This window comes from Oncorhynchus tshawytscha, linkage group LG03, assembly GCF_018296145.1.
Source record: "Oncorhynchus tshawytscha isolate Ot180627B linkage group LG03, Otsh_v2.0, whole genome shotgun sequence".
Taxonomy (NCBI): domain Eukaryota; kingdom Metazoa; phylum Chordata; class Actinopteri; order Salmoniformes; family Salmonidae; genus Oncorhynchus; species Oncorhynchus tshawytscha.
In genome coordinates, this window is record NC_056431.1 from 14,806,182 (window position 1) to 14,827,744 (window position 21,563).

The 21,563-nt window shown below is 44.3% G+C and overlaps 2 protein-coding genes across 6 annotated transcripts in view; one reads left to right on the forward strand and one right to left on the reverse strand.

Moving 5' to 3' along the window:
* Positions 1 to 3,917, forward strand: part of LOC112244539 (epithelial discoidin domain-containing receptor 1-like) — an 83,642-nt gene extending 79,725 nt beyond the window's left edge. For all 4 annotated transcript variants that reach the window (XM_042310384.1, XM_042310391.1, XM_042310388.1 and 1 more), the window contains 2 exons: positions 589 to 738; positions 988 to 3,917. In XM_042310384.1, coding sequence (XP_042166318.1) covers positions 589 to 738; positions 988 to 1,128 — 291 coding nt within the window. In that variant the 3' untranslated portion in view covers positions 1,129 to 3,917. The remainder of the gene's footprint in view (positions 1 to 588; positions 739 to 987) is intronic.
* A 30-nt stretch (positions 3,918 to 3,947) lies between these two features.
* On the reverse strand, positions 3,948 to 19,566 carry LOC112228198 (flotillin-1). Of its 2 annotated transcripts, XM_042310394.1 has the most exons (12): positions 19,408 to 19,566; positions 18,551 to 18,612; positions 17,670 to 17,745; positions 17,242 to 17,332; positions 16,956 to 17,099; positions 11,253 to 11,372; positions 10,493 to 10,741; positions 10,076 to 10,257; positions 8,777 to 8,822; positions 7,262 to 7,399; positions 6,844 to 7,008; positions 3,948 to 6,748 (listed from the first exon to the last, which is right to left on the reverse strand). In XM_042310394.1, the coding sequence occupies exons 2-12, from the start codon at positions 18,591 to 18,593 to the stop codon at positions 6,722 to 6,724; spliced, it is 1,281 nt and encodes a 426-aa protein (XP_042166328.1). In that variant the 5' UTR covers positions 18,594 to 18,612; positions 19,408 to 19,566; the 3' UTR covers positions 3,948 to 6,721. The 2 variants fall into 2 exon arrangements, with proteins under 2 accessions (XP_042166328.1, XP_042166331.1); XM_042310397.1 differs by lacking the exons at positions 17,242 to 17,332; positions 17,670 to 17,745; positions 18,551 to 18,612; positions 19,408 to 19,566 and adding an exon at positions 17,173 to 17,194.
* Positions 19,567 to 21,563: the final 1,997 nt, after the last annotated feature.

Sequence of the window (21,563 nt, forward strand, 5' to 3'; positions counted from 1 at the left end):
CAGGGAAGGAGAGAGAGGGGCGGGGAAGGAGAGAGAGGGGCGAGGAAGGAGAGAGAGGGGCGGGGAAGGAGAGAGAGGGGCGAGGAAGGAGAGAGAGGGGCGAGGAAGGAGAGAGAGGGGCGGGGAAGGAGAGAGAGGGGCGAGGAAGGAGAGAAAGGGGCGAGGAAGGAGAGAGAGGGGCGGGGAAGGAGAGAGAGGGGCGGGGAAGGAGAGAGAGGGGCGAGGAAGGAGAGAGAGGGGCGAGGAAGGAGAGAGAGGGGCGGGCCGTGCTGCCTATACGATGGATGGCTTGGGAGTGTATACTGATGGTGAGAGGACACACAGGGAGAGAGAGGGGCGAGGAAGGAGAGAGAGGGGCGAGGAAGGAGAGAGAGAGAGGTGAGGAAGGAGAGAGAGAGGGGCGAGGAAGGAGAGAGAGGGGCGAGGAAGGAGAGAGAGGGGCGAGGAAGGAGAGAGGCATAAAGAAAACAAGAGGGAAGATATGAGGACATTACAAAAGAAAGAAACAAAATGGTGGGACAAGTAGTAAGTTAGTTGTGGTAAATAAGTAACTAACCAGTAACTAACAGATAGTGTGTGTCTCTGCAGGGGAAGTTCACCACAGCCAGTGACGTGTGGGCGTTTGGTGTGACTCTGTGGGAGATGCTGAGTGTGTGTCAGGAGCAACCCTACTCCAACCTGACTGATGAACAGGTCATAGACAACGCCGGAGAGTTCTTCAGGGACCACGGAAGACAGGTACACACACTTATACACAGGTTCATACAGCACAGTAGCAGTACATTTAAGTAGATGGAATGTTTAACCCTCATCTCTCCCTCCTCCCTTTTCTCTTCCCCCTCCACCTTTCTATCTTTCTCCCCCATCCCTCCTCTGTCTTTGCCTCCCCATCTCCCTTTCTCCCCCTCCCCTCCATCCCCTCTCTCCCATCTTCCCCCTCCCTCTCTCCCTCCCTCCCATCCCCTTTCCCTCCCTCCCCACCCCCAGGTGTATCTGAGCAGGCCAGATGTGTGTCCTCAGGGTCTCTATGACCTCATGCTGAGCTGCTGGAACCGGGACTGCAAGCTCCGCCCATCATTTGCCCACATTCACTCCTTCCTCACAGAGGATGCCATGAACATGGTGTAGAGAGAGAGAGGAATTTAAGAGTGAGATGGAGAGAGAGGGATTAGAGACGGCTCCTCCTACCTCCATTCCTCCATTCATCATAGAGATGAGTGCTTTGAGCGAGGGATGTGTGTAGAAGTGGTGGAGGTGTAGAGGGAGAGGTGTGCAGTAGAGGGACGGGTGCCTGCTTGTATATTTTGTATCTCTCTATGATGGGCGGATGGGGCTGAGACACCGCTGGTTCGGTTTTCACTCCCACAAGACAGACCCCAACCCAAACCCATTTCACCCCCCTGAGTAGTCTCTAGAGCGTCTTGATAAGAATGTAACACAACACAATGGTTAGTGCGGTGGTGGGTTGGTGTCTGATTCTGCATAGTGCTTCCAGGACCACCGATGGTCTGTCAATGGTCTGCTAGCGAACACAGGGAAGCTGTAAGACGTATGGGGAGGCGATGTGACAATGCTTGGTAATGTAGATGAAGCTAAAATTAATGTGTAACGCTGATTAACGTTTCTCAAAGAATATAAACAATACCAATCTGATTATGTATTCATGTCAGACTTTAATACTCTGACACTCATAGTTTAATAGCATATTAACATGTTGGGATAAACTTAACACATTGTCCTATAAAGATATTTTATTACTTGACCTGCTAATGTTTTTGGTATTTGTATAAATCATGTGCTAGGGTTACTGGTGAAGGTCTATATATATTCTCATACTGCCAACATTTCTCCATCTCAAAACAGTATGCACACATTTTTCACAGAGATGAAATTGCACACAAGGTTTGCTGTCTTAGTAGTATATATAAAACGAATATGTCCCATTACGTTTCACTAGTTTTCAGTATATAACCCAGTTCTTCCCAGCTCCAAACCCTCCATCCCAGACCCCAGTCTAAGGTTGTCTCTAGTCTCATGGAACCAGACGAGTGTGGCTGAATATTGCATTATATTCCTCTGGTCTACCTGTTAAAGTCTGGCAAGCAGAATGATGGTATCTCATACACAGGCCAGTAGCAGACACACCAGCAGTCTGTAACACCAGGCATTAGACAATGCTGCCAGTCAGTCAGCTCCTCAGACTATACTTAGCTGGCATTGTGACTATAGTCTTTCCACATTCTGCTTCCCACTCCACCCAACTCAGTATCTCACCAATCCAGAAGCCTTTCATTCTGCAGTCTCACTCATATCTCTCACAACTGATCCACTCTGAGCTGTAACTATGGAGTTATAGAGGGTGTGAACTGATCTGGACTCGAGGACTCTTTCCAGGACAGGAAGTGTGTGGTTGTTACCATAGAGATATGGTTGTTACTCTACCAGACCTCCAAACTAGAACCCTTTGGACTTCCGGAGCCAGAGAAGACTGACTGGTGTCATGTGACTTGAGCCTCACTGACTGAGAGAACAGGTACAGTAGGGGAGGTGCACTGTGAACGGCTACAGACTATGAGATTTGAACTTAACAGAAGAGAGACATCCTTCCTGATGAGAGCTGGAATAGTACAGACCACAGCAACACACACAGCACTGCCTGTGCTGACATCACATGTGAAACTGACAGTTGTGATTGGTGACTAGCTGATGGAACAGCATAACACAGATGGACAGATGGATTGACGACTAGAGGGGAGTGGGGGCTGATATATGTAAATGACCATTTTCATGTGTAAGTGAGGTGAGCGGTGTGATTTTCTACCAGTGATGGATAGCGGAGCTGGGTCTGAGTCAGTGACCCAGATGCAGAAAGGAGGTTCATGTACATGTCCAATACACTACCAGCTGCACTTTAAAGGCTGTTTCTGGCCGCACGCCCCAATGCCTGCACTAGAATACTAGAGTCGTGGCCAGTCTTGGGGCGTAGTTACAGTACTTGTAGTTTAACAACTAATTAACAACACTTTCAGAGTAGCTCCCACAACACTGGTATGTATCATGTTACTATACGAGTATCAGGTTAGTATGCTAGTCTGGATGTTGGAGCGTACAGACAGTCTGTATCCCCTTGGTGTTAGTACCGATAGCAGTCCAACATGGCATTGCTGGTCAAAATAGATGTAGTTCTAAACAGAAAAACAGGTCGGTGTCTTGTGATTTATCTACTTCAAGATGATCATTTATTCATGATTCATATCAGTGGCTTGTTGTTCAAATAGAACTGCCTCAATGTTCTCAAGGAGGAAAATTCAGCTTTGGAAAACCTCTGTCTGCATGATGAGGAAAGGCAGAGTACACCAAATGCTTTCTGCCAGTGTTATATAGATACCCAACAGACCTGATGGTTAAAACATCCCAATCACAAAGAACCTAACACTCATGAGAAGAGGAGCACTAACAACTGTATACAAAGCCTTTTAGTTGGTCAGTAACCTTTCATCTACATTACTCTGCCTTACTGAGTGTAGTTCTGCATAATGTGTCAGGCTTAATCAAGATGATCAAATAATCCTTGTTTACTGATTGAATGAGTGTGAATGGTGATGCCATATGAATACAGTATGTGTCTCGATTGACCTTTTTCGATATACAAATATGGGTTTAGTTGGGCTACAGTGTATATATTTCCTGTATACTACTTAGAATCTCCTTGTCGCTGATGTGTACATATTTTAAGGATTTTATTTTTATTTTGTTGACTAATATATGGAATTTCTTTGTTACAGTTGGGGTCTCTTCTTTTTGTTCCTCTGTAGAAAGTTTGCTACCTGACCTTGGTGCCATTGTAATTCATTGTGTCGTCTATTTTTGTAGTTTGAATAAAGTTAATCTTTCCAAATAAAGCAAGGAAGAATGTTCTACATGTCATTAAAACACAGGACAAAGGGTCTACGTTAGGAAATCAGAGTGTTTATATGTTGTTACAATCATTTCATTCCAAATAGTTATAATATTCATAACTTAGTGCACTTGCATACTAAATTTACACTACACGGGAGGCCAGGATTATTTTGGCAAGTCAACAAAGTATAGATGGAAATAAACACAGAAATCACATTTAACTAAGTGCAGCTACAGTACAGAAAAAGGTTAGAAGTCACAAATCATTGACTGATGTAATCTACAGGTGTGTGCATAAGTGAAAGCAGTAGAATTGGTTTGACGAAATTGGCTTTCATTAATATCTTTAGGACATAGCATGCCTCTAGATTGTTCATGTTTAACCTGGTGTGATAGTTTAGCCTTTAGGTTGAGAGAAAAATGGGGAATCTTTCAACTTAGTCAGGCACTTGGTAACAAAATGCATAGACAGCCAGATCGCATGTAAGCTTTGGGGTAGTATTCAATCCGGTAGAGAGAAGTAGCTTCTAGAATCCTGAGCAGCGGTATAGAATTAGAAGGATTCTATTTCTATGGTATAGAACAAGTCCCTAACAACAACCCTGTCCTACAAAAGGATCAAACAGGGATGTGACCAGCACAACAAAAATACACCATTCTAATGATAATATTACAATATGAAAGGATAGCTCCTAATTAAAATGTATATTGTCTACTCCAATCTATAGAAGGTCCCTGTATACCCCACTGGACCATACAACTTAATTGAAGTCCACTACTTTAGTGTCTGTAGCCTGGTCCCAGGTCTGTTTGTGTTTTTGCCTGTTCCATTGTCATTGTCAAGGGAAACATGTTTGGCATGGCAATTCTATAAGGATTTGAAAAGAGAGCAGAAACAGACTGGCACCCATTCCCCTCTTCTACACACATACCTTCACCTCAAACAACACATCCACCAGACACCACGTGACTGACAGTACACCTGACCTAGATCGAGACCTCGGAGGTTAGCCTTCAGCAGGAAAACCCCAGTCTGCTCCCTCCCTCTTCCTTCCAATCACTTCACAGAAAATCTCCACCTTTATACAGTTATAGCACAGTAGAAGCTCTGATCGAAGGCCTGTCTGTCTAATAAGTCTAGGGTTTAGAAACACACTGGAACTAAGCCATAATGGTGTACATGACAATCTTTCTGTTGGATAAACAACAGTATAGTAACAGAATCTGTAGTTCCTTGTGTATTGCTTTGGTAATTAGATTAGGTACCATCAGAGTCGGTACTCCACTGATTGTGTCTATGCCAGTATTGTACCAACACATAGAGGTTTAGTACCAACCCATCATATAGTTTGTGATCTCATCCCCCACAAATGGCAGAGTCATGGCAAAAAGCCCACAAATTGTAAAACACAGACTTACAAAAAACAGCATAATCTGCATGTAACTTGGCTTCTATTGTAATATGGCTTGTACTGATATGATTAATTAGACTCTAAAACAAGGCACTGGCCATTCTAGAGTGTCATCTTAGAGATATGAGTAGTCAGTGGAGTACATAGTGGAAAACTACTTTGTCCATAAGGTGGTAGACAGAGGTACTGGAATGCTGTAAGGCATGCAGAAGTCATGTATAAATAACATGACTACCATTATCTAAATTCTGATTGTGGACATATCTTCATGTCTTCCCAGTGAAAGTAAACAGCATTTCTTCATTTGCAAAGCAATTGATAGCAACTAAGCAAGCTTCCGATGCTGAGAACCTTCTAGAACTGCAAATGTTGACAAAACAATCAGCTGACAAACCCAACAATGACATGGATGACCTCATACTGACACGATTATTTCCTACATCATTTCTCAAACACAACCACATCCCAATGAAATAACATTCTATGAATTGCAACTATGTGACAGTTGAACAGTTTATATTGTCCCAAACCTGTAATAGAGGGAGACAGAGGCAGGCTTGAAGCAGTGATTAAAACACACTGAATAGCGGACAGAAGAAAGAGTACAGAATGGTGGAGGAGGCGGAGTTACTACCAGAACGACGAAGGCTGTGTCATGCTAGTCCAAAGTGCTTTTCTTTCCTTCATCCAAGCTGAACTAACAGTTATGAATGACCAGGAGACACACTCCCCCAGTAGGCTTACAACATACAGCTTGGAACCATCCTCTGTTTTCAGATCAGTGCCAAAAAGGACCAGGAAGCAAGAGGGGAGGTCGAATAAGGAGACAGGCATGCCCTAAGGAGACAGGCATGCAGACAGGCATGCCCTAAGGAGACAGGCATGCAGACAGGCATGCCCTAAGGAGACAGGCATGCAGACAGGCATGCCCTAAGGAGACAGGCATGCAGACAGGCATGCCCTAAGGAGACAGGCATGCAGACAGACGTGCCCTAAGGAGACAGACATGCCCTAAGGAGACAGACATGCCCTAAGGAGACAGACATGCAGACAGACATGCCCTAAGGAGACAGACATGCAGACAGACATGCAGGAGACAGACATGCGCTAAGGAGACAGGCATGCAGACAGACATGCCCTAAGGAGACAGACATGCCCTAAGGAGACAGACATGCCCTAAGGAGACAGGCATGCCCTAAGGAGACAGGCATGCCCTAAGGAGACAGGCATGTCCTAAGGAGACAGGCATGCCCTAAGGAGACAGGCATGCAGACAGACATGCTCTAAGGAGACAGGCATGCAGACAAACTACACTAGGTAATAATAATAATAATAATTATAGGCACAAGGAGGCAGTATGGAGTTCCTGGTCTGATGGTGCAGACTGTCTCAATAACTAGGCTCCATTCTCAGCCCATTCGGGTAGACAGCCCAACCTGTGGAAAGAAGAGGAGAGAATGTCAGTGTTTGTCGACAAATATGTACACACAAATACTACTTTCCTCTCTCTTCCTTCCACACACACACACACCTGTGAGATGTTGATTCCAGTGAGTTTCTCCACGGCAGCTGGTAGTCTGGTCATTATGTCCAGAACCTCTCCGGTCAGCTTGGCCGCGCCCACCTCACCCCCGCCGCTGGAAACCATGGTAACCTTCTGGGCCATGGAGAGGGGCCTGCTGATCTCCTCTGCTATCTAGAGGACAGGAGTAGTGATGGCAGCTTCAGGAAGAGAACAGCAGCAGACAGGACTGCAGTAACAGTACACTACATGTCCATCTGTCATCTAATCAATCTGTCATCCATCTATTCTCATATCCACTGAATCTGACCATCCAGCCAATCTCTTCATCCATCCGCTTAAACTCTCCATATCTACTGAATCACTTTCCCATCAATCCTTCTCCCTATCCATGCACCCTCCCAGTCCTACTCCCAGTGTGACTGACCAGTGGTAGTTTCTCCAGCAGCATGTCCACCATGGCCCCCTCCCCGTACTGTTTAAAGGCCTCAGCCTTCTTAGCCATCTGCTCTGCCTCGGCACGACCTTTAGCCTCCAGAGCAAACGCCTCAGCATCGCCCCTCATCTACACAGACAGGACAGAGAACACATTTGTTTATTTGAACTAAGGTTTTATATATGAAAGAATAAATAAGAACACACTCAGTTGCCAGTTTAGTAGGTTCACCCATCTAGTACCGGGTAGGGTCCAGAACAGCCTGAATTCTTCGTGCATGGAAACGTTGCTCAATTGGTTTCAAGGGACCTACTCGTGTGGCAGGAAAACATTCCCCACACCATTACACCACCAGCCTGTACCATTAACACCAGGCTGGATGGGGCCATGGAGTCATGCTGCTGACACCAAATCCTGACTGCCACCAGCAACAGGAACCGGGATTCGTCAAGCCAGGCAATGTTTTTCCACTCAATTGTCGAGTGTTGGTGATCGCGTGCCCACTGGAGCTGATAGGAGTGGAACCCGGTGTGGTCGTCTGCTGCAATAGCCCATCCGTGACAAGGACTGTCGAGTTGTGCCTTTCGAGATGCCGTTCTGCGCCGCCATTTGTCTGTTTGTGGCCCACCTCTTAGCACGATCCTTGGTGTTCTCCTCCAACCTCTCTCATCAACGAGCTGTTTTCACCCACAAGACTGCCGCTGACTAGATGTTTTGTGTTTGTCGCACCATTCTCGGTAAACCCCAGAGACGAGGTAAACCCCAGAGACGAGGTAAACCCCAGAGACTAGGTAAACCCCAGAGACTAGGTAAACCCCAGAGACTAGGTAAACCCCAGAGACTAGGTAAACCCCAGAGACTAGGTAAACCCCAGAGACTAGGTAAACCCCAGAGACTAGGTAAACCCCAGCTGTTTGAGGTACTGGAACCGGCGCGCCTGGCACCGACGATCACGCCACGCTCAAAGTTGCTTAGGTCACTCGTTTTGCCCATTCTAACGGTCAATGTAACAGAAACTGGATGCCAGTCTGTCCGCTTTATATAGCAGGCCACGTGACTCACTGTCTGTAGGAGCGAACCATTTTCATGAACAAGGTGGTGTACATAATAAACTTCTGAACCACGTTGTTTTATGAAAAATATATCCAAATGGGAAATGGATGGTTTAATAAGGATGTGTATAATATATGAAACAGGAAGAGAGAGAACTTATCCTAAAGTAAGGTTATATTAAGGGAAGTGAGCGATGTCTCCGAAGGAGGAGAAAGGGGATTTAGAATAGAGATGGGAAGAGGAACAGAGAACACTATGGCGAGAGGGGAGGCAGGTGGAGATACAGAGAGCGAGAGCAAGTGGATGAAAGGGTGGAAGGGACAGGCTGTCGGGGGAGCTAAGACAGGAGGCATATCAGACAGCTATTGTACTGGGGGTGAAGAGACAACAGGAGTGACAGGAGAGTGGAGGGACATGATAGAGAAGAGAGAAGGGAGGCGCTGCTGAACTCACTCTGATGGACTCTGCTTCTGCCTCAGCCTCCATGATGAGCTGTGCACTGTGAAAGAGAGAGACAGTTTGAGTTGAGCTGAACAAATGTTGGACCTTTAACAGGACTCACTGTCCAGGACTACTGACGACTACGGAACAGAACACACCCACAGTTCTGACATACTCCCATCATTCCCCTTTTATGGTGACAATAAGGCCCTTATTTGCCGTTTACTTTAAAGGTATTGTAATTAGACATTTAAAGTGTCTCAAAGGAATAGCAATGGTGAACTTGATCAAATGTCCCAGAGGGGCTGAAAGACAGAAACAAAATGTCCCAGAGGGGGTGTATCTGACCGTTTCTGAAAGACAGAAACAAAATGTCCCAGAGGGGCTGAAAGACAGAAACAAAATGTTCTGAAAGAAACAAAACAGAAACAAAATGTCCCAGAGGGGGTGTATCTGACCGTTTCTGAAAGACAGAAACAAAATGTCCCAGAGGGGGTGTATCTGACCGTTTCTGAAAGACAGAAACAAAATGTCCCGGAGGGGCTGAAAGACAGAAACAAAATGTCCCAGAGGGGGTGTATCTGACCGTTTCTGAAAGACAGAAACAAAATGTCCCAGAGGGGGTGTATCTGACCGTTTCTGAAAGACAGAAACAAATGCAAATGGTTGTGGACCTGTAAATAGATCGTTTGCAATGTTTTGCAGTCACTTTTTCCCCAAACATAAATATGCTGCACTGCCCACGAATTCTGAAACATGGTGTAACTGGGAAAAAAGGACAACTAAGGTTTGGTTACTAACAGCTGTAGCCTACAAACTTCAATGTAAAACATCAACCACAGACTCTCATATCAACTGTCTGTTATAAACTGCGCTCCCTGTTGGATGCATAGGCTAACTAGAGCAATTTTTAAATGATTATAATAGCCCATCTAATAGGTTCAATTAAATGACAGATGTGCATGGTCATTCGTTCTATGGCTACTTCAGAAATATGAATATGGCCAGAAAATATGAGGAATTTATTCTGCAATGATCATTATTTTAGAACGCAAAAATAACAGCAAATGATTTCCATCTTGATATTAGATTTAGCTACTTGTTTTTGGCTATGAATAAGAGTGTCCTCATAAATTCTTCATTTGCACAATGTTATTTTAGCCTTTTAGCAATGCAACACTAGAAACGTTGTGTACACATGGTCCAGAGTCTGCAGGAGGAGAAGTACATTCTCACCTCAAGTTGAGTTTTTATAACTGACAACTTTCACGTGAAAACTGGCTCAACGAGGCCCTGGGTAATGTAACATACCGTTCTGCCTCAGCCAGTCTCTCCAGACGGTATCTCTCTGCCTCAGCAGGCTTCTTCACCGTGGCCTCCAGCTCCATCTCCTTGCGGGTGATCTCCTGCTCCTGCAGCATGATCTGCTGAGACCTCTCCACCACCTTCACCTGCATCGTCTCCTCCTCAATCTGCTGCTTCGTCTTCGCCACCTACATAGCCCCAATAACACAACGGATTTACAAAACAACACTCAGACACTTCACATCAAAAGTGATGGCAGTGGAGGGAATTTGAGGATCATGCACATGTCTCAAGTTAGGATTCTGCCCTGTGTAAATAAAACGGGAATATTTTCCATTATTAGAACACGACACACTGCCTCGGCTGTATTGAGCGTCTGAATGAGAGGATCATTGCACGGCCCAGAGTTTGTTGGCAGGATACCTGCAGCTGATAGGCCATCTCAGACTCTGCCTTCTTGGTGTTGACCTCATAGTCGTAGGAGGCCTTCTTCAGCTCGTAGTCTCTCTGGGCTTTGGCCATCTCGATCTCATTCAGATACTGGGCCGACACCTTCTCCTGCATGGCCTGGGCCTCACGGATCACCGCGTCTCGTTTGTACTGAGCCTCTCCGATCCTGGCATCCTTCTGCACCTGAGCTGTCCTAGCTTTACCCAGGGAGGTAAGGTAGTCCTGACAGAGACAGTGTTATTATTATTATTAGAAACATGGTAGTTTGGGTCCAGCATGCTGATTGACTGAAACAGCATTTCAGCTGTGCATATATCAGGCAATATACCACAAAAATACTTACTGTTCTATTTATGTTCATAACCAGTTTATAATAGCAATAAGGCACCTCAGGGGTTTGTGTAATGTGGCCAATATACCACGGCTAAGGGCTGTGTCCAGGCAGTCCGCTTCGCATCGTGTCAAAGAACAACCCTTTGTCATGATATATTAGCCATATACCACACCCCTTTGAGACTTATTGCTACTATAAACTGGTTATGAACAAACAGAACAGTAAACAAGTATTTTTGTGCAGCAATGTGTCTTGCATTCTCGAACACTGACTTTCAAAAAGGTATTTGCATTTTTACCAAATCTGTGCTAATATCTCAATTTCAGACTGTTTTCTGTAATAATCCTTGTGTGACCTTCATACCGTAACTTCGCTGTATATTTGTCAGAGCGAACAAACCTGGTCGTCGTGAACGTCTTTGAGCGTGTAGCTGACCACGCCGATGCCCATGTTGACCAGGTCAGAGGAGGCCACCTTGAACACTTGCTCAGAAAACTTCTTACGGTCCTGGTAGATCTCCTACAGGGGAAGGACAATATAATAAATACCATTTAGCAGACACTTTTATACATTTTCGTATTGGTGGCCCCAACGGCGATCTAACCCATGAACCCTGGCGTTGCAAGTGCCATGCTCTACTAACTGAGCCACGAAGGACAAGTGGGTTGTTTACGTGCTGCTGTGCAGTTTGTTGCTAACGTTTCTTTGCTACCTGCCAACGTTACGGTTTTTATTATTTTTCCCCCTCGCACAACTTTTTTCATTCACCTTTTTCACCCCGGATGCTTTCTGGACATGGTTCTACACGACCTCCACCAGCCGAAGCTAAGAAGTAACATTAAACCTTCTAATTGCAGTCACTGTACTCATAATATACAGGAGAACGATTGCCTTATGGCGAGGACAGCTGTGCTGCAAGCCCAGCTTCAGACGCAATCGTTAAGCAAGGGTCATTTAAGTGTAGGAAAGGATGAAACAGCGTCTGTGCCACCAGTAAGTACAGATAGTAGTATAAATCCCCTGGCACAGTCCCCGCAGCCGGACAACTTTCTCATGGCTTCTGGAAGGAAATGCTGTAGGAATACTCAACCAGTGTCGCCCATTCAGCCGACAGAAACTTTCAACCGGTTCTCCCCATTAAGCAACGAGTTGGTCCGAGTCTTCTCTCTACCCGTTACGGGGTCTGAGACACCGAAGCCTCCCACCATTAGCTCTGACAAATTGAACACCCTAGTCATTGGCGACTCCATTACCTGCAGTATTAGACTTAAAACTAATCATCCAGCGATCATACACTGTTTACCAGGGGGCAGGGCTACCGACGTTAAGGCTAATCTGAAGATGGTGCTGGCTAAAGCTAAAACCGGCGAGTCTAGAGAGTATAGGAATATTGTTATCCACGTCGGCACCAATGATGTTAGGATGAAACAGTCAGAGGTCACCAAGCAGTCTCTCACAACTCAATCGCTGGTTGAAAACTGTTTTCTGCACCTCCCAAAAGATAGAATTTGTAGATAATTGGCCCTCTTTCTGGGACTCACCCACAAACAGGACCAAGCCTGGCCTGCTGAGGAGTGACTGACTCCATCCTAGCTGGAGGGGTGCTCTCATCTTATCCACGAACATAGACAGGGCTAACTCCTCTAGCTCCACAATGAGATAGCCAGCCTGCCAGCTTAGTAGAGTCTGCCACTAGCACAGTCAGTGTAGTCAGCCCAGCTAACCTCATAGAGACCATGTCTGTGCCTCGATCTTGGTTGGGCAAAACTAAACATGGTGGTGTTCGCCTTAGCAATCTCACTGGAATAAAGACCTCCTCCATTCCTGCCATTATTGAAAGAGATTGTGATTTCTCACATCTCAAAATAGGGCTACTTAATGTTTGATCCCTCACTTCAAAAGGCAGTTATAGTCAATTAACTAATCACTGATCATAATCTTGATGTGATTAGCCTGACTGAAACATGGCTTAAGCCTGATGAATTTACTGTGTCAAATGAGACCTCTCCTCCTGGTTACACTAGTGACCATATCCCCAGCGCATTGGCGCAAAGGTGGAGGTGTTGCTAACATTTATGATAGCAAATTTCAATTTACAACAACAAAGACTGCGTTTTCATCTTCTAGTCGTGAAATCTATGCAGCCTACTCAATCACTTTTTATAGTTACTGTTTACAGGCCTCCTGGGCCATATACAGCACTCCTCACAGAGTTCCCTGAATTCCTATCAGACCTTGTAGTCATGGCAGATAATATTCACATTTTTGGTGACTTGAATACTCACATGGAAAAGTCCACACACCCACTCCAAAAGGCTTTCGGAGCCATCATCGACTCAGGGGGTTTTGTCCAACATGTCTCCGGACCTACTCACTGCCACACTCTGGACCTAGTTTTGTCCCGTGGAATAAATATTGTGAATCTTAATGTTTTTCCTCATAATCCTGGACTATCGGACCACCATTTTATTACATTTGCAACCGCAATAAATAATCTGCTCAGACCCCAACCAAGGATCATCAAAAGCCATGCTATAGTCTCAGACAACCCAAAGATTCTTAGATGTCCTTCCAGACTCCCTCCACCTACCCAAGGACGTCAGAGTACAAAATCAGTTAACCACCAAAGTGAGGAACTAAATGTAACCTTGTGTAATACCCTAGATGCAGTCGCACCCCTAAAAACAAACAAAATGTGTCATACGAAACTAGCTCCCTGGTATACAGAAAGTACCCGAGCCCTGAAGCAAGCTTCCAGAAAATTGGAACGGAAATGGCACTACACCAAACTGGAAGTCTTTCGACTGGCTTGGAAAGACAGTACCATGCAGTATCGAAGAGCCCTCACTGATGCTCGATCATCCTATTTATCCAACTTCATTGAGGAGAAGAAGAACAATCCAACATTTCTTTTTGATACTGTCACAAAGCTAACTAAAAAGCAGCATTCCCCAAGAGAGGATGGCTTTCACTTCAGCAGTGATAAAATCACGAACTTCTTTGACGAAAAGATCATGATACATTAGAAAGCAAATTATGGACTCCTCTTTAAATCTGCGTATTTCTCCAAAGCTCAGTTGTTCTGAGTCTGCACAACTCTGCCAGGACCTAGGATCAAGGGAGACACGCAAGTTCTCTTTAAATACTATATCTCGACACATTGATAAAAATAGTCTTGGCCTCTAAACCTTCAAGCTGCATACTGGACCCTATTCCAAATAAACTACTGAAAGAGCTGCTTTCTGTGATTGGCCCTCCTATGTTGAACATAATAATAGGCTCTCTATCCACCGGATGTGTACCAAACTCACTAAAAGTGGCAGTAATAAAGCCTCTCTTGAAAAAGCCAAACCTTGACCCAGAAAATATCAAAAAGTATTGGCCTATATCGAATCTCCCATTCCTCTCAAAAACTTTAGAAAAAGCTATTGCGCAGCAACTCACTGCCTTCCTGAAGACAAACAATGTATAAGAAACGCTTCAGTCTGGTTTTAGACCCCATCATAGCACTGAGACTGCACTTGTGACGGTGGTAAATTACCTTTTAATGGCGTCAGACCAAGGATCTGCATCTGTCCTCCTAGACCTTAGTGCTGCTTTTGATACCATCGATCACCACATTATTTTGGAGAGACTGGGAACCCAATTTTGTCTACACGGACAAGTTCTGGCCTGGTTTAGATCTTATCTGTCAGAAAGATAGTTTGTCTCTGTGGATGGTTTGTCTTCTGACAAATCAACTGTAAATTTCGGTGTTCCTCAGGGTTCCGTTTTAGGACCACTATTGTTTTCACTATATATATTTTACCTCTTGGTGATGTCATTCGGAAACATAATGTTAACTTTCACTGCTATGCGGACGATGCACAACTGTACATTTTGATGATACATGGTGAAGCCCCAAAATTGCCCTCCCTGGAAGCCTGTGTTTCAGACATAAGGAAGTGTATGGCGGCAAATGTTTTACTTTAAACTCAGACAAAACAGAGATGCTAGTTCTAGGTCCCAAGAAACAAAAGGTATCTTCTGTTGGATCTGACCATTAATCTTGATGGTTGTACAGTCGTCTCAAATAAAACTGAAGGACCTCGGCGTTACTCTGGCCCCTGATCTCTTTCGACGAACATATCAAGAACATTGCAAGGACAGATTTTTTCTATCTCCGTAACATCGCAAAAATCAGAAACTTTCTGTCCAAAAATGATGCGGAAAAATGTATCCATGCTTTGTCACTTCTAGATTAGACTACTGCAATGCTCTAATATCTGGCTAAAGCACTAAATAAACTTCAGTTAGTGCTAAACACGGCTGCTAGGATCTTGACTAAAACCCCAAAATGGTATCATATTACTCCAGTGCTAGCCTCTCTACACTGGCTTCCTGTTAAGGCTATGGCAGATTTCAAGGTTTTACTGCTAACCTACAAAGCATTACATAGGCTTGCTCCTACCTACATTTCCGATTTGGTCCTGCTGTACATACCTACATGTAAGCTACGGTCACAAGACGTAGGCCTCCTTACTGTACCTAGAATTTCTAAGCAAACTGCTGAAGGCAGGGCTTTCTCCTATAAAGCTCATTTTTTATGGAATGGTCTGCCTATCCATGTGAGAGACACAGACTCGGTCTCGACCTTTCAGTCTTTATTGAAGACTCAGCTCTTCACTAGGTCCTATGACCAAGTGTAGCCTGGCCCAGGGGTGTGAAGGTGAACGGAAAGGCACTGGAACGACAAACCTCCCTTGCCTGGCCAGTTCCCCTCACTCCACTGGGATTCTCTGCCTCTAACCCTATTACAGGGGCTGAGTCACTGGCTTACTGGTGCTCTTCCATGCTGTCCCTTGAGTGGGTTGAGTCACTGACATGATCTTCCTGTTCGGGTTGGTGCCCCCCTCATGTTTGTGGAGATCTTTGTAGGCTATACCCAGTCTCGCCTCAGGCTAGTAGGTTGTGGTTGAAGATATCCTTCTAGTGGTGTGGGGGCTGTGCTTTGGCAAATTGGGTGGTTATATCCTGCCTGTTTGGCCCTGTCCGGGGGTATCGTTGGACAGGGCCACAGTGTCTCCCGACCCCGCCTGTCTCAGCCTCCAGTATTTACACTGCAATAGTTTGTGTCTGGGGGCTCTCTCTCTCTCCCCTAGGATCATGTTTCAGGACTACCTGGCCTGATGACTCCTTGCTTTCCCCAGTCCACCTGGTCAAGCTGCTGCTCCAATTTCAACTGTTCTGCCTGCGGCTATGGAATCCTGACCTATTCACTGAACGTGCTACCTTGTCCCGGACCTGCTGTTTGGACCCTCTCTCTACCGCACCTCATCTCTAACTCTGAATGATCGGCTATGAAAAGCCAACTGACATTTACTCCTGAGGTGCTGACCCGTTGCACCCTCTACAACCACTGTGATTATTATTATCTGACCCTGCTGGTTATCTATGAACATTTGAACATCTCCACCCGGCACAGCCAGAAGAGGACTGCCCCCCCCCTCAGTGCCTGGTTCCCCTCTAGGTTTCTTCCTAGGTTCTGGCCTTTCTAGGGAGATTTTCCTAGCCACCGTGCTTCTACATCAACATTGCTTGCTGTTTGAGGTTTTAGGGTGAGTTTCTGTACAGCACTTTGTGACATCAGCTGATGTAAAAAGGGCTTTATAAATACATTTGATTGATTGATTATGGTCGACCAGCCATAACGAGTGTACCCATGAGTGTTCCTGTCAAATTGGCCTGGTCTGAGGGGCTTTGTCCCTTCTAGTATTTCTGTATCTATGTGGGGAGGAGGTGACACCAGTAAAACACAGAGGAGATCAGCCAGAGCTACACAGGAAGTAAATGATAGACCAGGGGAATGAAAGGAAACGCGTTACTATTACATATGTTATAATAACTATAATCCATTAATGCTCTAAGTTGCCAGGCAGGTTTGCTAGCCTTTTGGTAAGTTATGAGAAAAGTCAACAATGAGAAAAACAAGCTATGGCTTGTAGGTTAAAGTCAGCGAGACATTGAGCAATTCAAAAGACCAAGGCACTCCTTATGGAAGAGAGAAGGGCACCAGAGGCAACACATGCCCTTTATCAGGACATGGTGCGGTGTGTAGCCTACCTCAACAGTCAGATGAGCGATGATGGCCCTCTGGTGCCCCTCCAGTGTTTCCAGGGCGATGTTGGAGACCTCAGCCTCAGACTTCCCCATGAACATCTGACAGGCCGTGGCCAGCATCTCCTTGTTCTGACCCTGGATCTTCACCTGCCAAAGGTCAGGGGTTAGAGGTCAAAGATCACATAGGACAAATGGGGATTCCATGTGAGGTCAAATGTACCTATCCAATCAGAATACATGGCTACTTTCACATGTACACTGGGTGGGGTGTTGACTTCTAAGTCCATACTTGGGCGATGCCAGTGACAGAGATGGGCACTCCATGACGTGTGTACACCTTATCACTCTTCACATTCAGAGTCAGGGTGTTCAGAGTGATCCTAACAGAGACAGAGAGAAGTGGTTCAAAGAGGGAAAGTACAGTGAGAATAGAGGGGATAGTGAGAGGGATGGAGAAGAAAGTGAGTCAGACAGAGAGAGTAACCACGACTACAGGTGGAGGCTACAAATGACAGATAGACTGTGTTGCATTATAAGCTTAAAATAGTAGCCTGGTATTCATATAGGCTCATTTAACTACTAACGTTACAGTAACAGTAGAGAATACACAGGGACTATGGGGCCTTTTTCTCTATACAGTAATAGAATCCCTGAATGAAACCTGGATAGATGAACAGATAGATAACTGAAAGAAGAAGGGGAGGGAGAGATAGCCACCTCTGGATCTGTTGAATACAGGGGAGGACAAACACTCTACCTCCAGCAATCATTAGAGGAGGGGAACGACCAAAGCCTGGAGGAGAAGTGAAGAAGAGAGCAATCAGACTGACAGAGAAAAGGGAAAACAATTGCCTTAGTATATACTAAAAAGGAGTGGGTTATTTGAAAATATGAGAGATGAGTTTACATTAGGCTATACTCTCGGTCAACACAGTAGTCCACACAATTAAGATGTCATGTACACACTGAGTCTATGACATATATTAATTTGCCTACATATAGGACTACATTGCAACACCACATTCCATACAATACAATGTAAGTGAGGAGCTAGCCTAGTGACAGCTGGTATTATAAAAAGTTAACAAAAAGTACTGTACTGTTTGAGCTGAACCCAATTATAGAGATTCCTGTCCTGGTTTACTACACACTGACATCCGGGGTACGTTCAGCAGGACACAATGTTTTGTAACATTCAGATAGAAATATGTAATATAGAACAAACATGCCTCTCCGACACGTAGATCAAGGAATCACGTTGGCTCTATTAATGACTTTTCTATCAGCAAAGTTTGACAACTGAAAGTGGCCCAGAGTTGCTAAATGGTATCACATGACACTTGATGATAGGCTAAAGTGAGTCACATGTCACATGGCCCTGCATGACGTTTTACTGTTACTTGTACTGTAAACAATCACATACAGTAAACAACATAGGCCTATTATAGTTTCAAGAAGGGTCATAATAATATTGGGCCATGTAGGGCGATGGGGGTAAGGCTGGGTAGATTACCCAACCTGTTTTTTTTGGAGGGTTCTGTATAGTGCCATATAAGATTATGTTATTAAATATTAACACATAAAACAAAGCATCTTACCAGACACCACCATGGCTTCATTGGGTCCACATGTGTAGAACATCTTGATTTGGACCTAAGAGCTGTTTTGATTAAGATTGTCAACGTCATTAGAAAGTTTCCACTTGGTTGGCTTAATCTTTCAACAATCCCTGGGGTAGTAAGGTTACTAGTCTTTTGCTGCTAGTCCCAATTCCAAATATTTACTTTTGTGGTTAGTACTTGTGCTGAGAAAAAGTAGGGCAATCAACTTGTGAAAAAGTGAGACAGTCTGGGTGGACGTACAACAGACAACGTTCTCTCTCAACTGTAATTTGGCAGAATGGGACAGAGGCGCTCCATCTCATCTGGGATCTAAGCAGATTGATGGGAGGTTAAATTAGCCATGTGGATCCTCCAACAGTGTCGTTCGTGAATCCATGGCTTATGCCGGAAGTTACATTTTAATACTTACCGTTACCGTCTGCCAATATGTTACAGCTAGCTACATAGTTACCACAGCGAGAGTTTCTCTGCGGTCTCTGGTTACCATAACTAGCTAGTTACGTCAACGTTAAATACAGCAGATAGCTAACGTTAGTTAGTGCATTTACTATAGCCGTGTGCGGTCACCCATGCTGACCCACCCTATTCTGTCTCACGGCTTCACATCACTCCCCATGAACCACAGCAAATATTATATTTATCTCTTCACAGCTAATTCTGACCACACTGTCAAGTACGTAGCTAGCTAACTTGCTACTCTATGCCCCCGTCTCAACCAAATTAGCTAGTTTAAAATTGCTGGCTGAAAATCCAACGTTTACCTTACGCTAGCTAGGTCCATTACAACCACAAACAAGAAACAAATACTTGTTATCTTGCCTACTGTAACTTACCAATCGATTCTCCCTAAATATATGTTTCCCTAAATCGCCGTGTACACTCCAGATGGTTTCAATATACTCCGATTTACGTGACTTGACGACTGGCTCAAATACTTGAATTGCAACAAAATGTTACTTAACGTGACTTAATGGAATGCAAATGCTGACCACGCCCCCTTAGGAGTATAGTGGAAATAGCGCCCTCTGTGGTCAAAATGCAGACATTCTTTACCTAGAGAAATGTTAAGGGCGCGGGGGGCAACATAGGGGGAGGGTTGTCTACCTTTTTGCTTTGAGGAGGGTTGTGTTTTTTTATTGGGCACAGGGGAGGATAGTGCATTTTTTCCCATGGTTTACATTCGCTCTTTTGCATTATTTATTCTATCCTTGCCACATTTCCTCATCTGCTTGCATGCACCTCCCCTATGTCAAGGTGTTTTGGTACTTCCCTTTTCCACTGCGCTTTTCGACATGCTAACTTTTACCAGCACAGGTCAATGTAGTCTGCCAGTCTGTCTATCCTGTCCTCTATCCACCATTCATAGTGACAATACTGGAAACTGGATCGTTTGTCAAGATCTGCAATAGGCTAACTAGCAATCATACCACACATAAAAGCATCCAAAGCCTGATCAATTTTCAATATGAACCCACAAGAAAAAATATGAATAGCTAATAGGCAGGGGAGAGCCCAGGTGTATCATTGTGCATGAAATAAGTATTTGCATCCACCCCCTTATTTTATTCTTATTTATTCTTTTTTTTTTTTTGCACTGACTCTCTTGCACAGGATCGATGTACACATACTGGACTCTAAGCACACACCCACACATGCTACACTGACACTCCAAAACACACACACGGACACACACAAAACACACACATGCATATTGAAGACACACACACACACACACACACACACACACACACACACACACACACACACACACACACACACACACATACACATTCCCTCACACACACTGCTGCTACTCTCTGTTTATTATCTATGCACAGTCACTTTACCTCTACCTACATGTACAGTTGAAGTCAGAAGTTTACATACACCTTAGCCAAATACATTTAAACAATTCCTGAAATTTAATCCTAGAAAAAAATTCCCTGTCTTAGGCCAGTTTGGATCACCACTTTAATTTAAGAATGTGAAATGTCAGAATAATAGTAGAGAATGATTTATTTCAGCTTTTGTTTATTTCATCACATTCCCTGTGGGTCAGAGGTATCATACACTCAAATAGTACATGGTAGCATTACCTTTAAATGATTTAACTTGGGTCAAACGATTCAGGTAGCCTTCCACAAGCTTCCCACAATATGTTGGGTGAATTTTGGCCCATTTCTCCTGACAGAGAAGGTGTAACTGAGTCAGGATTGTAGGCCTCCTTGCTCGCACACACTTTTTCAGTTCTGCCCACAAATTTTCTATAGTATGTACATTTCTGACCCACTGGAATTGTGATACAGTGAATTATAAGTAAAATAATCTGTCTGTAAACAATTGTTGGAAAAATGACTTGTGTCATGAACAAAGTAGATGTCCTAACCGACTTGCCAAAACTATAGTTTGTTAACAAGAAATTTGTGGAGTGGATGAAAAACTAGTTTTAATGACTCAAACCTAAGTGTATGTAAACTTCCGACTTCAACTGTACATATTACCTGAATTACCTCAACTTACCCGTACCCTTGCACATTGACTCAGTACTGGTACCCTTGTATATAGCCTCGTTATTGTTATTTTATTGTGTTACTATTTGTCCTTTAGTGTATTTAGCAAACCTTTTTTTGTACTCTGCATTTAAGGGCTAATAAGTAAGCATTTCACGGTAAGGTCTACACATGTTGTATTCAGCGCATGTGACAAATACAATTCAATTTGATTTGAACAGTGAAGACATGAGACACGCAGCTCAAAAAGCTCCCCTATTAATCTTGTTTCGGGACAATACAGTTAGACTAACCGACAGCACCACAATTCAATGAATCATTGCATTATTGTTTTCAAGTAAGTGCAAAATTCTACTCTAGGCTGCAGTGAAAATGTAAGGTTTCCATCCAACCTTTTTCTGGGAGTAAAGTACATGTCAGATAGGAAATGTAATGACGTCATGGGAAAGCATGCAGTTTATTAGGCTACAGATGAAATA